The 17030-nt window shown below is 44.7% G+C and overlaps 1 protein-coding gene across 1 annotated transcript; it reads right to left on the bottom strand.

The window, feature by feature from the left end:
• Nucleotides 1-5322: 5322 nt before the first annotated feature.
• Nucleotides 5323-15567, bottom strand: mmp23bb (matrix metallopeptidase 23bb). Its single transcript, XM_030066567.1, has 8 exons — nt 15016-15567; nt 10584-10684; nt 10343-10482; nt 9463-9630; nt 8315-8479; nt 7554-7664; nt 7220-7346; nt 5323-6083 (listed from the first exon to the last, which is right to left on the bottom strand). The coding sequence occupies exons 1-8, from the start codon at nt 15091-15093 to the stop codon at nt 5891-5893; spliced, it is 1083 nt and encodes a 360-aa protein (XP_029922427.1). The 5' UTR covers nt 15094-15567; the 3' UTR covers nt 5323-5890.
• Between the last annotated feature and the right edge of the window lie 1463 nt (nt 15568-17030).

Raw genomic sequence — 17030 nt, 5'->3', positions numbered from 1 at the left:
GACTGGGCTAAGACTGAGAGGTGGACATGAGGGATATTTCAGTGGTCCTCTGCCATAGTGACAAAACATCGAAACATTTTGACTTGCAGTGCTTACACAATGCCAAAGGGACGATGCATTTTGGGGGCACTGACTACCGATATGAGAAGGAAGCTTCATTTTGACACGAGTGAACTGTTTTGGGAGAGATATGAGCTTCTGCAGGTGAACCATGGTGTTGTGCTGAACCATCCAGGTTATTTTGGCAAAAGCACCAAGCGTGTTGAGAACGTCCGGTCTGTTTCAAGAAATGAGCCAAAGCAATTGAGAAGGATCTTTGTCATTTTGGGGGCACTGACTATTTATATGGGAAAGGAATTTAGTTCTGAAGCATGAGTGAACAGTTCTGGGAGAGATATGAGCTTTTGCAAGTGAGCTATGGTGTTGTGCTGAACTGTAAGACTGTTTTGCCAAATGGTCTTGAAGTTTTGAGAATGTAATTTCTGTTTCAAGAAATGAGCCAAACCAATGGAGAAAAACTGAAATGTAACATGTAGATTTTGTCAGATTGTAAAATTGCTAAATTGTGTTTTATTCTCCCGGTTTGTTTCCGAGGCGTGCAGCTGAAGTGAGCCTGCTGGCTGACAGCGGCACGTCAGCGCTGACTGACGTGTTTTTGTCCACGACATAAAATAAACAACACCAGGAAATAAAAGTCAGATTTTGGAGTGGGTGTGAACGCAGCCGCTTTGACCCAGATCTGCAGGCGGAGCAGACACAAAAACAAGCAAACTGGGTCACGCAGGGTTAAAATCTGACACCCCCGTGCTGTTTTCAAAGCTCTTCTTCTTCTTCTTCTTTTGGTTTATTCATCTCCATTGTTTTATTTATTTATTTATTTATTTTAAATCTAATCCAGGATTGACCTGTACCGTATTTTCTATATTTTTAAATGCTGAGAGTCAGATCACAGCGAGTCGTGTTTGGGACTTTTCTGATTCTCTTTGTCCTTTGATGTTTGTCTAGTTTCTGCTGTTTGATTTAAAAAAAAAATGTTAAAAGCTGTTTTTCAGTGAAATGTCAAGTTTAATTTCCACCTTCTGTTATCTGACGATTGACGGAGCGGTGTCAAACCATGGGATGGAACTTAATTAATGGAGAAATATAATAAAATAAAATAAAGCAGGAAACTTGAGCGACTGAACGTCTGAACGTCTGAAATCTCTCTGCCTTGGAGAAAAGTTTTTTGTACTGAAACAATTCATAGTGACTTGATTTATAGTAAAACTAACCCTTGGAAAATTAACTTGATTTCTTTCAAAAACATGAGGAAACAAATTAGCAAATACACAAGTTTTACAGACTAAAAGCTTACTTTAAAACTGTTTTTTTTTTGTTGTTGTTGTTTTGTTTTGTTTTGTTTTGTTTTGTTTTTAAATTCCTGTGAGACGGTAAAAACAAAAGAAACAGGAAGTTTTGCTCATTGCTTGGAAGTTGTGTGCAGAAGCTGCCCAACAAATCTGACCCTGGTCAGCCTGATGAGGATGCTGTAATTAAAGGTCAAAATTTTGAACTTTAAAAATCATAACTCCTGCGCTGTAAGTCTGAGTGACACAGACCTCAGTCCAGACCTGCGTGGATCCTCACGCTGCAGATCTCAGAGCCCAGAAGCTCCACCACGTCGCATTTTCTATCATTTTGAATTTTTTGAAAAACAGATTTTTGACGTCTCCTCCTGGGCCGCAGGTCTGACTCCCTCCAGATCCTCAGTGGATCCTCAGTGGATCCTCAGTGGACCAGCATGCTTGTTGATTTTATTTAATTTTCAAGGTATTGACCAATGAACTTCAAAAGGGGCGTGGCTTAGCATGTAAACGGCCAAGAGTCGACAGCCGTTGGACCAATCAGCACAGAGCTGGCAGGATCTGTTCACAGCAGCTGCAACAGACCCTGAAAGTTTAATTGAAATCCACCACTAGGGGGCGCTGTAATAACCAAAAAAAAAGTCATGGTGTTCTTTTGGCGTTGGGGAGAAAGGCACGGGCGCAAAGTGTTGACCGGAAAATCAAACTAAATATCAGCGACAAACAGAACGAGTGCACCTGAACCTGAACAACAAACAACAAACAAACAAACAAACAAACAAACAAACAAACAACAAACAAAAACAGCATTTAAAGGAGCCTCCAATAAGAGCCAGCAGGGTCATTATTACTACATTTACAGGAAATGTTAACAACACAGAGCCTTTATTATGCTGAGGAGAAATTAATAATGTTAACAGGGATATTACAATATTAGCAGCAAATTATCATTTTGTTATTAGTTGATTACCTTAATGAGCTCTTGTATGTGTGTGTGTGTGTGTGTGCGTGCGTGCGTGCGTGTGTGTGTGCGTGCGTGCGTGTGTGTGTGTGTGTGTGTAAGAACACACTGTTCTCACATCCAAACAAATCATAATTGCTAAAAAGACAACACACACACACACACACACACACAAACATCAAAGGGCTAACTGGAACCAAAAATGGTTCTTTGGAGTGATACCATAGAAGAACATTTTTTGGGTCCACACAGAACTTTTTAACAAGAGGTTCTTTAAAGAACCATTACTGTATATGGTTCCCTGAAGAACCCCCAAACATTCTTAAGAGAATCATCAACAAATGGTCCCATAAATGGTTCTTTAAAGAACCATTTTAAGATACTATTTTAAGGTACTTCTTTGTGGACCCATCTCGACCTTAGTGATTTTTCAGAAAAGAGTATTTTAAATCAGATGACTGTGTGCAGGTTGAAAACCAACATGAACATGTTGTTGGCCGGTTCTCCACGTTCCTTGTTCCTTCACTGGGTTCCAGACGAGCTATTAAAAATGTTTTCTGATGGTTTATAGGCGAGACATTAATCCTTCCACTGAGGAAATAATCTGCACATTAATCCACAAGGAGAAGAATTGTTAGCTGCTGCCTTTAACACTTTAAAGAACCACAGAAAGTGTGTGGAGAACCAGCCCCTAAATAGATAGATGATAGATAGATACTTTATTCATCCCGCAGGAAATAAAGAGGTTCCTCAGCTGGTGACGGTTCTCTATAGAACCAGGGAGCAAGAAAAGTTGGTATGAATTGATTCTTGCAAATCTGCCACCGCTGCCATTTGTTTACACAGGAACACAGGAAGTCTTCTCTTCTTCGTTGGTGGTTTTTCTTTTTGCGCCACACCACCTGAAACTGGGACTCTGCAGCAGACATCTGCCAAAAGAGCGTCAGGCCTTGTGTTGGACATCGCGTTCGTGTTCCTTGTGTAAAGGAAGTGGATCTGAAGGCTGAGTTGCGCTCGCGGCAGAATCACACAGTCGCAGCCTGGACAGGGAGGACATCTGGACCAAAATGCCGGCGAGTTCCTCTAAAGGTGAGGCAGTCGGGGGTTCCACACTCACAGCATGTTTTCTCCTGGGGAGGCGAGTTTGACTCAGCCTCGCCCCGTCCCAGCTGGTCCACTCCGTCCCAGCGACGCCCGGTCAGGTCAGTGGACTAACGGGCTTTCACACCGACATGTTCCTCAGAGTTCTGGAAAGACGTCTCCACGCCAGATGTGGTCTCCGTCCTCACGGTTCGGTTTAACCAGCAGTTTGACACCAGATGTGGTGTGACCACAGATTTTAAAGGGTCTGATAATTTGTTGGGCTTTTATTGCACAGAATATTTTTTCTGACCTTTCTTGCCCCTGACAAACACCCGGTATTACAAAAAACACTAAAACTAACACTGACATTAATAAAAACTAAGTTAAAAACTAAGCATTTTCAAAACATAAAAACTAAACTAGCAAACCTGCCTTGAAATGAAATTGAAAACAAAAAGTTCAAATGAAAACAAAAAAATAAAAACTGATGAAAAATGCAAAACTATAATAGCTAAGTTAGCCATGGAAGCTAACACCATGAGAGAGCTAACCACGGCCAGCACCTGAAGCTAGCCTGAACCAAACTGCTTTAACTGCGGAAAAGAAGTGTTAGCTGAGCTTTTAATGTGAAATGTGAAATGTGTCCTTCCTGCTGCCATGTTGGATGTGTTTGGGTGTTGTCTGCTGAGGGAGGCGACCCAGATGTCAGAGGCAGAGGAGTCCAGCCAGGGAAACCGAAGACCCCCTGGTCTCTGTCCCAGATAAACAGGCCGGAGGCTGGAGACCGAGCCATGGTGATTTGGTGATCTGGTGATCTGGTCTGTATCCAGTTCAAGAGTCTTTTCCACAGACCAGATCCACACGGTGGCCATGTTCTTCACTGCCGCTGTCCTCCTGTGGTGCTGCTGTGTTCCAGCTGCTCGGCGTAGAACCACAGAGAACCTGACAAACTGCTGTGGTTCCACCGCCTCCTGACTGAGGAACACCTGAAGAGATGATGGAGAGAGAAACTCCAGAGGAACATTGGCTCAGATTTCAAGGTCAAAGGATGATGGTCAGAGGAGCGTGACGTTCTCACTGCATCATAACACCAAGTTTGACAGCAACTTGCCAGCTTCCTAATTAATATAAGCTCGTTCAGAGGTTTTCAAAGTGATGTCCGGGGACCCCCTGAGAGTCCCTGATGGTCCTCCAGGGGGTCCTCAGTTTAATTTCACTGTAATTTCATTCACTAGAAACTGTTAAAAAATATCTGAGGGAACCACGTCCAAACTCTTTAACCCTTCGAGACCTGAGACAGTTCACTGGATTTCTGCCACAAACATGCAGGAAAAAGGTGATCAGCAAAATAGCAAAAAAAAGGTTAACTTAGGTTTATAAAAGGTTTAATGAGATTAAAAAAATGACAAGAAAGCTATATTTATAAAGATTAAAATGATGTATTTTTCGAAATACTGCAAAGTTTTTTTCAAAATCCTCTTTTCCCGACGTTCCCAGACCGAGACCAGATGTTGGACATCACGTCCACCTCTGGACGTCCAGCGGTTCAGTTCCTATTTGAAATCCACGTCTTGGGATTTAAAATAACAAAAGAATTTAGTTAGATCTTCCTTCACCTTCAGCGGTGTGAGGATCACTGCCACAGACAGAGTAAGGAATGAGTTCAGAGGTTACAGCGCCACCATCTGGCTTCTCCTCAAATCAGCCGAGTTTAAAAAACAAACAAACTCTAAGACGTGTATTTCAGATCCACATGATCCACTGTGTGAATCAGATGCTTCAGAGCTGCTGGAAGGTTGATTTTTTCACTTTGACTGAGCCAGGCTAATGACTCCCATAGACTTCAGGTCTTTGTGCTAAGCTAATAGGAAATACTACCCATAGGAACCACTGGATGTACAGAGGAAAATGGTGTCCAACATCTGGTCTCAGTCTGGGGACATTGGGGAAAGAGGATTTTGCCCAAAATGTTGGAGAATTCCTTTAACAGTCAAATTAGTGATACTGAATCAGATTTTGTGGCCTTTAATGAACATTTTGTACTACACACCAACTAAAATATCTCTTGATATCAGGGCCCCTGTGGGGCCAAATTGCTTCAGATGGGGGTCCACAGCTTATTGAAAGTCAACTCAGGGGTCCAGAACATGAGAAGGTTTGAAAACCCCTGAGCTAGCTAGAAAATCAGAGGAAATTAGCAATGTGTCCGCAGGTCACAGAGGATGAGGAGTTTGTTCTGTAGTGGACGATGAAGATTTCTGACGCATGGCTTCATCACCTGATCCCACAGCTGTTTCAGCGCCTGGTGTCACGTAAACGTTCAACGGCTCAAGTTGAGACGTGTTCAGTTTGGAGCCACAAAACAGAAAACAGAGCAGAGTGAGAGATGCCGCCTGTCACAGCCGATAATGACGGCGACTTCAAACTCCGCCCCTCTGTAGGTCTGACCACGCCCTACGCAGTGGAGGAGACTTATGTTGTCCTTCCATCCCTGGCCATGCGTTCAGCTGTTGGACGGCTGTTCAGGTTTCAGCCGGATGGCCCAGGAATTGGCGGAGATGACGTTACCGCGGCGATGGATACGGCAGGTGTACACACCCTCGTTGAACTCGTTGGCGACAATGCGGAGGTCTCGGTCCTTCATGACAATGTAGCCAGGGATGGAGGTCAGGATCTGCTCACCGTCCTTAAACCAGCTGGAACACACATAGAAACACAGCCTGCAGTTCAGTGTTGTGTCCAGGGGGGCAGCACTGAGCTAAACAGCCTGCAGGTCAGTGTTGTGTCCAGCGGGGGCAGCACTGAGCTAAACAGAGCAGAATATGTGTGGGTCAATGGGGCTAAATGCTCTAAACTGATCAGTCCATTTGATCCAGATATTGATCAGTAACTGGACTGTTCCTGTCCATATTTCTGCTGCAGACAGGATTATAAACTGAAATTATAATCCATGGCTGTAAAATGCTGTGAGTTGGAGCAGATTAGCACTGGCATTGAGGCTCTGTGCTGCTGACTGGCTGCAGAACAACAGGAGAACCAATCATCTGCTTCCTAAATGTTCCACATTTCCTTCCTCTGAGCTCAGAGAAATGTGGATCTTCTGAAGCAGCGGCTGCTCGTTTCCACCACCACCGACTTTAAAACAACATAGGGAAGACATCAGTCTCACATTATGCTGATGATAAAATGATGTACACATAGAAAAATAAAGGCGCAAACTGGAACCAAAAATGTTTGGGGTTTTTTTTTGGAGTGATGCCATAGAAGAACCATTTTGGGTTCCACAAAGAACCTTTTAGCAAAATATTCTTTGAAGAATAATTTCTGTCGATGGTTCTTTAATGAACCACCAAAGTTGCCTCAAAGAACCATCAGGAAGGAACCAGAGCCTGTTTTAAATGGTTCTTTAGTAATTTTTCAGAATAAAAGATTCTCTGAGCGTTTTAAATCAAATGATTGTGGGCAGGTTGAAAATCAATGTGAACATGTTGGTTTAGTACTTTAGTACTTTAAAGAACCACATAAAGTGTGAAGAACCAGCCCCTAAATAAGGAGGTTCTTCAACTGGCAATGGTTCTCTGTAGAACCAGAGAGCATTTTGAAGAACCATTTAAGAACCAGTATTTTTCTGAGAGTTTTCTGAGAGAGACATAATGCACATTTGTAAGGCACGTATATTTTTTTTTAATATTTCTAAGTTCTTTTTCTTCTTGAGAACTTGAGCAGCTGGAAGTGACCCAGTTTTCCCTTGGGGATTGATGAAGTATTTCTGATTCTGATGACATAAAAGTTTTTCCAGTTATTAATAAGTATTGATTTGGTGAGTTCTGACCTGACTTTGGGTGTTGATCTGGGGTTTTTGGTTCCACAGCGGAAGCCCACCACCTTCCCCCGGGGAACCAGCTTGATCTTCAGGTTGTCTGGCGGAGGCGTCGGCGTGGCAACCGCCTCCAGGGGTTCTGCGGCAGGAAGCGAGGGAGATACCAGCAGGAAATGAGTGTCATACCAGGGCAGTGAGACAAACCGACAAAGCCCAGTGAGGGAACGGTCTCTCTGTTTGTCCCGGCAGCAGCAGCACAGCCTGCAGGACCATCCCGACGCCTGCGTGCGAGCTGTGATTCTAACTTGTTTTGGTCAAAGAAAAGCGGCAATGCTCGCCGTCTCACCATAGCAGAGGTCGCAGCGCTTAGGACAGTTCTTCTTCATGAAAGTCTTCCTCCTCTCGCAGAAGCCGAGTCGAGCCCACGGATCACAGACTCGCTTCTTATCCAGACAACCTGCAGGACGGCCGGACAAACACACTGAGCAACAAAAAATATATAAAACAGAGAAAAGATGCTGCATGAAGATAATGAGCAGCGCTTTATATTACCCATCATTCATAAATGGTCCACTGATAGTTCATCAGACTTTAGTTGTTTTTACAGTTAACAAACAATGAAATGATAATTAACAGCATTTGCTTATTACATAGTAAAGTACTTATTAACAGTTTATTGTTGCACACATAAGATTTTTTTTTAATATATTGAACTATTTGTTAATGATTTCTAAATGATTACTGTCTATAAATAGTCTTTGGGTGGTTATTATAAAGTTGCTACAGATGTTAATGATACTTAAATAGTTAATAAATGCAGTGTCGTGCATCTTCAAACATTATTTGGTGTCATGTTTATGGATGGTTTACAGGCCAGTTATTACTGGTATTCATTAACAAATGATATAGTAAATAAAATGCTATAATGAGTGCAACAATAAACTGATAAAAATATTTTACTGTGTAATAAGTAAGCATTATTAATTAGTATTCCATTGTTAACTGTAAAATATCTATTAACTAAAGTTTATTTATCTGTCAATTTTGCATTTATTAATGATGGCGCAGACAGAGGGTGTGTGTGTGTGTGTGTGTGTGTGTGTGCACCGTAGAGCCTCTGGATGCCCCACACGTCATCCTGTGCGATGTTCCTCTGGCCCGTGTACGTGGCGTTCGGGTGCATCAGGGCCTGAGGGTCCCGGGAGTGCCAGAGGCCGAGAGCGTGACCAATCTCATGAGCCGCCACCTGGACCAGGTCGTTCAACCACACACCTGAGAGAGAGAGCGAGGGAGGGGCGGAAGGGGGTGGGGGGGGAGGGAGAGGGAGAGAGAGTCCTGTTCCTCCATGGCTGTGCATTATCCCTCTACATCACCTGGTGAAAGTGATTCAGATTGAGTCTGTTGTTACTGCTGTTCTGAACTGGACTCCAGTCACATGACTTGGACTCAAGTCATGAATTCAGACACTTTAACGTCCCGACAGACTTGCACCTAGACATGACAGCCGATGTTCCCCAACGGCAAAGATTAAACTACTGTGAATCTTTCTGTTTTCTGCTCATTTATACTTTACTTTATTCTACTCCACTACACCTCAGAGGCAAAAAATGTACTTTCACTATTTATCTGACAGATTTAGTCACAAGGTACTTTGTAGATACAGATTAATAATATATCATTAATAAATAAATCAATATCATTCATTCATTCATTTTTCAAACCACTTATCCTCGCAAGGGTCACGGGAGGTTGCTGGAGCCTATCACAGCACTCATTGGGCGGAAGGCAGGGGAAACACCCTGGACAGGTCGCCAGTCCATAGCAGGGCGTAAATCAATATCAATAAGGATTTATTTGTTTTATTTATAAAAGGTTTCAATTGCATATTAAAATCACCTCCAGGGGTAGAATCACCTGGGACCTGCCTGTCCTGTCCTGACCCGGGACCTGGTCCCACCTCTGCCTCCACTCCCTCAGTACCTCAGTACTTCAGTACCTGCAGTATCTCAGTACCTGCAGTACTTGCAGTACCTCAGTACCTGGAGGACCTGCAGTACCTGCAGTACCTCAGGACCTGCAGTACCTCAGTACCTTGGTACCTGCAGGACCTGCAGTACCCGCAGTACCTCAGTACCTGCAGCACCTGCAGTACCTGCAGTAACTCAGTACCTGCATTACCTGCAATATCTCAGTACCTGCATTACCTGCAATATCTCAGTACCTGCAGTACCTCAGTGCCTGCAGTAACTCAGTACCTTGCTTCCAGCTGAACCTGGACTTGCCCAGGATCCAGAACTCGTGGTTGTCGAAGTGAATTTCTCCACGGGGGGGCAGGAAGGCGTGAGCTAGCTCGCCGTTCAAACCGTCGAAACACGGGTGGAGAGGAGACCACCAGCAGTCTGTGTGGTTGAAGGTGTAGAAACCTGACACACACACACACACACACACACACACACACACACACACACACACACACACACATACACAAACATCAGCATGTTCATCTTAACATCTGAGGTTCTCAGCACTGATGTGTTTTAGAAAAATATTTTCAAGTAAAATATCCTCTGCCACTTGGTCTCATGGGTTCACACTAACCCTGAACCTCCGGAGTGTGTTGTTCCCCAGGTTTTGGGTTTTTTTCTTCTGTGGTTTAAATTGTTCACAGAGTATTTTTCTCATTCCTTGTTTACAGTGTTTATATTGCTTGTTTACAGTGTTTATATTGCTCATTCCTTGTTTACAGTGTTTATATTGCTCTTTGGTAGTGTTATCTGTATATACTGTTTATTGTGTAAATTGTGCTTCGTATCTTGCTATCCACTTTGCTGCTGTGATGCGTGAAATTTCCCCACCGTGGGACTAATAAAGGAATATCTTATCTTATCTTATCTTATCTTATCTTATCTTCTTCTACTCCTACTTCATCTTCTACTTTTTCTTCTCCATCATCATCATCGTCATCTTCTTCTTCTTCTTCTTCTTCCCCTTCTACTTCTTCTTCTTCTTCTTCTTCTTCTTCTTCTTCTTCTTCCCCTTCTACTTCTTCTTCTTCTCCTTCTTTCTTCCTCTTCTTCTTCCATGGTAAGAAAACCCCTCCCTCCTGTTCTACTACTCCTCCTCTCTGCCTCTTACCGATGGTGATGTCAGCTGAGGCGTTGCCGTCGGTAACCTCGCTGAAGGTCAGCGGCGACACGTCGCTCCACTTGGTGAAGGCAATGCTGATGGCCTTCCTGGTGTCCTCCACATTCAGAGTGTTAGGAAACTGAGTGATCCTGAGAGAGAGACAGGCAGAGAGGGACAGAGAGAGAGAGAGACAGGTGTTTATGGTTGTTGACCACAGGTGGCTGATGGGAAGCAGAGTCCGTCTCTGTACCTGTAGGTGATGTTGTGATGTTTCCATCTGTGTCCCAGAGGGTTGATGGCATACCGTTTGCTTCTGGAACCTCTGACAACAAAACCAGAACCAGCCGGTTCCTGCAGAGAACACAACACAGTGAACCAAACAGAACCAAGGATGGACTGACATATCAGCAGACTATGACTATCAATCAAAAATACTCCAACAAGTACAAGTATACAAAAAGCTGCTCAGTTACAGTAACTTGAGAAAATGTAATTAGTTACTCCCACTCTAGAAGATATCAATGTCAAAAAACAATCCCTACACCAACCGGAACCAACCAGTAAGAACTAGTACTAATATGAACCCTAATTGCAACCAACCAGTACCAACTGGTTGCAAGAACTATCCAGTGCACCGAGTCAAGTAAGGTCAATTTTATTTGAACCCTAATTATATAGACACACACACACACACACACACACACACACGTTATATACATACATACACCTATGAAACAAAGTGAGATATGAAGCTTGAGGGACACTAAAAAGTTGATTCTGTGTTGTTATGACCAGCTTCCTGCGTGAGGTACAGCCGAGTGTCATCTGCATAGCGACACCATGGGATGTTGTGTTTTTGGGATATGGAACCTAGTGGCAGCAGGCAGAGGGCAAATAAGATGGGACCTAAAACGAAACCTTGTGGTTCTCCACAGAGGATGGGAGCAGATGAGGAGAAGAGCTTTCCAGTTTTAACAGTCAAATAAGAGGTCAACCACTGGAGGGCGCTACCCCTGATACCGACCTAGTGCTCAAGACGGTTCAGGAGGATTGTGCAGTCCACTCGAAGGCAGAGCTGAGGCCGAGTGAGATGAGCATGGACCTTTTAGCGGAGTCGAGGGATAGCAGGATCAAGTTTAGGTTTTTTTTTATGGTGGTATGTAAAACCGCATGTTTCACACAGGAGAGAACTGAGGTATCAGCTCGACTGCTGTTTAGCATTAGTGAAATTATGGGACCAACAATGTCAAACACTTTTTTCAATAGGGCCGTCGGAGCAGTGTGCCGGGGGACGGGTGGTTGACTTTGAATGCAAGAGTGTCTTTAATAAGACGGAGAGGCACAGGCTCAGACCCGCTCAGGACAGCAGGGCATGGAGGGGCATCTGGGGCATCCAGGGAATCCGAGTGGACGCCTGCAGGAGCTGACGGATCAAATGTTATCGATTTATCAGTGAAACAGTTTACAAATTCATCACAAGTAAGTGAGCTTGGCACAGGGCAGGCAGTAGTCACGGGGTTGAGGACTGTATTGATTATGTCAAATAGTATTTTTGGAGAGTGGGAGTTTCTAGAGATAACACCAGCAAAATATTTTGCCCTTATGATTTTCACAGACTGCTGATAAATAACAAGCAAGCTTCTCATCATGTCATATGAGACGTGGAGCCTATCTTTTTTCCATTTCCTCTCAGCTTTCCTGCATATTTTCCCCAAGAGTGCAGGTGTCATTATTGAGCCAGGGCGTTGAGTAGTAGTTTGAATCAGACTCTTCAGAGCTGCTGGAAAGTTGTTTGTTTTTTTTTTACTTTGACAGCCAGGCTAATGACTCCCATAGACTTCAAGTCTTTATGCTAAGCTCACAGGAAATGCTACCCATAGGAACTGAACCACTGGACGTACAGAGGTGGAAATGGTGTCCAACATCTGGTCGGGGAATGTCAGGGGAAAGGAGATTTGCCCAAAACGTTGGAATGCTCCTTTAAGATGTGAAAAGCTGCAAAGCCTGTTTCTGTTTCTCACATTAAATCAATTCAGAAACAAATTCTGGTGGTTAGCTTTGGAGAAATTTGACAGATTTACTGGACATCCGCCATGTTGTTTCCAGGCTGAAAACTGTGGGGTGAATATACAGGACAGGCCAATGGACGCCGCGGCAGGTGGGCTTTACTTTTTGTTTTTCTCACAAAGGAGAGAAACTGCCAGGACAGACCATCCACCACCCGGACCAGAGGTTAATTATCGCCATTTCACGGTTGCCAGTTTTCAATCTGTTCCTGCTGTCCTCAGAACCAGGAAGAAAGCCCAGGGCAGGACACTGGAGCCCCGCCCACATGGACACGCCCACAAGCAGCCATGTTGTTCCCTAACAGGGACTCAAATCTGACTCAAGCTCACAACACAGCATCAGGCAGAGGTAAGCAGAGCAGCTGGTTCCATGCCATCATCACCATCATCACCATCATCATCATCATCATCATCATCAACATCATCAGCCTGGAGGAACATCAGCATAATGAGCATCTTCACTGATAAACCTGCAGTCACAGGATGGACTTAGGAAGCTGACCGCAGACCAGTGATGGTCCAGAGGCCTGGCAGACAGGACGGGACGGGACAGGAAACGAGAGCTGGTGAACCGGACAGGAGAGGAAATGAGGGCAGGACAGGAAACGAGGGCTGGTGGATGGGACGGGACAGGAAACGAGGGCGGGACAGGATGGGACAGGAAACGAGGGCCGGTGGATGGGACGGGACAGGAAGTGAGGGCTGGTGGATGGGGCGGGACAGGCAGTGAGGGCTGGTGGATGGGGCGGGACAGGCAGTGAGGGCTGGTGGATGGGGCGGGGCAGGCAGTGAGGGCTGGTGGATGGGACGGGACATGAAATGAGGGCCGGTGGATGGGACGGGACAGGAAGTGAGGGCCGGTGGATGGGACGGGACAGGCAGTGAGGGCCGGTGGATGGGGCGGGACAGGCAGTGAGGGCTGGTGGATGGGGCGGGGCAGGCAGTGAGGGCTGGTGGATGGGACGGGACAGGATGTGAGGGCTGGTGGATGGGACGGGACAGGATGTGAGGGCTGGTGGATGGGGCGGGACAGGATGTGAGGGCTGGTGGATGGGGCGGGACAGGAAGTGAGGGCTGGTGGATGGGACGGGACAGGATGTGAGGGCTGGTGGATGGGACGGGACAGGAAGTGAGGGCTGAGGTTCAGGGTTTTGAGTGTGCAGAGCGACGTGGCATCAGCAGCTGATTCCATACAGATGTGGAAACACTTTCCTCTGCCTCATCCGTCTCTCCTCCCAGCGCTCAAATATCCAAATATCTGTCACCCACATGTGAATTCGGCCGTAACCCCTCGGTCCCGCCCCCACACCCCCCCAGTCCCACCCTCAGCAGCCAAACAAGCCTCTCCTTCTCCTCTCCTGCAGGAATCTGCACAGTTTGACCTGCTGAGTTTCCTCCAGTACAGAGAACCCAACAAACCAGTGACACAAAACAAACCAGTGAAACCAGTGAAACAAGCTAAACTAGTGAAACCAATGAGTGACACCAGTGAAGCCAGAGAAACCAGTGCCCCCAGTGTGAAAGCAGCAGGACCTCAGCATCAAGATGGAAACACTAAATCAAAGTGCATGAAACAGATGATCCATTTTCAAAGTGATGTCATGGACAGGATCCATGACAGAAATTAATTTAGAACGTTTGTGTCTGGAGAACCTGGAGAACACCAAGAACACACAGAAAAACACAAGGTCACTACTCAACATGAACCAGGAGCTGCAAAATGTGTCGCCGATGATAAACACTGAAGAAGCCGCAGTCTGAACCTAAAGGGTTCTATGGAGAACCACAAAGTTCTGTGTCAAATGAACCCAATTACCTCGACTCCTTTGAAAAACACTAACAAAGACAAACAAAATGTAGAATGAAATAATAATAATTAAAACACTAACAAAAATAAAGAATATATAACATGTAACATATTACATGAAAATCATATTTATAATTATTATAATTACATATTTCAGATTAAATTGCAAGGACATTACCATAAAATATCCAAGATAATGTGTGTATACATATATATGTGTATATATCTACAAATAGATACGTGTGTGTGTCTGTATATGTATGTATGTATATACACACACATACATACATATATAAATAATATATAATTATTAACATATATACGTATTACACAATTACATATACACACACATGCATACATCTATATCTATGTACCTATCTATTACATACTTATGTGTGTATGTTTGTGTAAAATTATCATAACATTTTAAAAAAAGACCAGAAAATTCCCTCCAAACAATCAAAAAGTAGAAACACATTTAAACAGAAAAACCTAAGAATCTACAGGAGCCTTGCAGGGTTCTGAGAGCCAGCCCCACCAGAGGCACTGGGTTCCACTGGAGGGTTCCTTACGTCAGTGTGGTTCTCTAGAGAACCCTCACTTCTCTTCACGGGTTCACGCTGACGTGCCCACACAAAATACAACACATGCAGTCAAATGTTAATATTTGCAGCACACACTTAAATCCAGCTATGCAGCTCTGCTCACTTTTATTTCCCTCCATACAGTTTCTGTCTGTCTGTCTGTCTGTCTGTCTGTCTGTCTGTCTGTCTGTCTGTGAGTGCTCAGTGGGTGTGGAGGAGGCTGACCTGCCGCTCCGTCGCGGCTCCGTCCAGCAGCAGCAGCAGCTGCAGGAACACCAGGGGCCTCATGATGAAACCCAGCATCTGCACACCAGGGGCCCTACAGGCCTAGACACATCTGCCTGTCTGTCTGCCTGCCTGCCTGTCTTCCTGCCTGTCTGCCCCTCTGTCTGGTTGTGCGTCCACGGAGAGGACCGTCTCCAAAAAATGTTGTTTCTAGTCCTGTGGAGTGCGCAGGGCTGTCCTCTTCCCTCTTTGCCAGTGTGTGTCTCTCTCTCGTCCTGCCTGTCTGTCTCTCTCTCTCCCTGTCTGTCTGTCTGCTCCAGCGCTGTAGATCCAGGACCGACCCGGACTCTGCCACAGACTCGCAAAGTGACGCGCGTTAGGCTCGGACAAACCAGGCGGGACAGATCTCCAAGTTTCTCTCCCAGTCCCGGTCCCGTGCTCCGGCCCCGGTGTCCCGGTGTCCCGGTGTCCCCGCAGCCTCCGGGCGGCTGCAGGAGGAAGCGCCGCCGGTGTGCAGCGGCAGAAGAGCGGCGGGTCTGCAGCGGAATGTCAGCCGGTTCCTGCGCGGCGTCCCGGTCCCATCTGAACACACCGAGGAACTTGGCGGCGCTGCGTGGTGCAGCAGGGCCGGTCCGGAGGGGCGGGGTCAGGGGGCGGCGGGGGGCGGGGGCTCCCGGTCTCCATTTACACAGAGATGATAAATGTGAGGTTTAACCCTTTTGGTGCGATCTATCTATCTATCTATCTATCTATCTATCTTCCTGTCTTTCTGTCTGTGTCTATCTATCTGTCTGTCTATCTTTCTGTCTGTGTCTATCTATCTGTCTGTCTATCTGCTTGTCTGTCTGCCTGTCTGCCTGTCTGCCTGTCTGTCTGTCTATCTGTCTGTCTGTCTATCTATCTATCTATCTGTCTGTCTGTCTGTCTGTCTGTCTGTCTGCCTGTCTGTCTATCTATCTGCCTGTCTGTCTTGTCTTCTAACCTCTGACACTTTGATTTAAAACAGACCAAAATCCAATCAATCAGTATCAATCAATCACCCAAAATTCTCTCTTATTACCTGCACCTGAAAAAATAAAATTGCAATAACAATAAAAAATAATAGACGGATAGATACATTTTATTCACAATTCAATTTAAGTTCAATAAGCTTGTTTTATTTTATTTCATTTTATTTTTTTCAGTGTTTCCCTTTTTTCAAATTTGGTTCCTGACAGTTTTTTTTTTTTTTTTTTTTATGTTGTTTTGAGCTCCTCTCTGCTGTGACCTTTGACCTCTGATGGTGCTTCATGTCTCTGGAACCAAAAGGAGGAGACGTTGAAATGCTTGTGAAAAGCCTCCAGATGCAGCCTGAAGAAATCTGAGCCAGCGTCAGCGATCACACCCTTTAATACATCACTTTAATAATTAGAAATTTATACTTTGTTGTTAATTTTCAGGTAATTGATTTTTTCTGATGTTTTGCTCTGCTAATTTTTTGGTCATTTCTTACAAATCTGCTCATCGTCTTTTCCACTGCCTTGTTCGTGTTTTTAGAAGGAATCAAGTGAATTTGCTGGAGCAAAACAAATCGACTGGAACATTAAAAAAAAAAAAAAAAATGCCAGAAAGAGAGAAATACAATAAAAAAAAAAATACCAGGGAATTAGTAAAATTAGCACAAAAAACTACAAAGAAAGAAACTATATTTCTATTTGTCAAAATGATGTTTTTAAATGTGAGATCAGTGATGCTGGATCAGTGTCAGATTTCTTGTGTTGAAATGATTGTGGAAAAAAAAGTTGATCTGAGGGTCCCTGAGGGGCCGCCTGGGGTCCAGAACGTGAAAAAGTTTGAAACCTTCTGATTTAGAAGATAAAGACAATTTTTGACTCAGCTTCATGTAGTCCAGAGTTTGTTTGTTTTTTGTTTTTTTTTAAGTGATAGAAAATTGAAATAAACTTCACAGTCGTGACAGAATCCCAGTAAATGTCCCACTGGGTCGTATCAGGAGGCTCCTGCTGGTCCCCGTCCCA

Source organism: Myripristis murdjan, chromosome 13, assembly GCF_902150065.1.
Source record: "Myripristis murdjan chromosome 13, fMyrMur1.1, whole genome shotgun sequence".
Lineage (NCBI taxonomy): Eukaryota > Metazoa > Chordata > Actinopteri > Holocentriformes > Holocentridae > Myripristis > Myripristis murdjan.
Note: the sequence above shows the minus strand (reverse complement) of the source record. Positions and strands in the feature narration are given on the sequence as shown.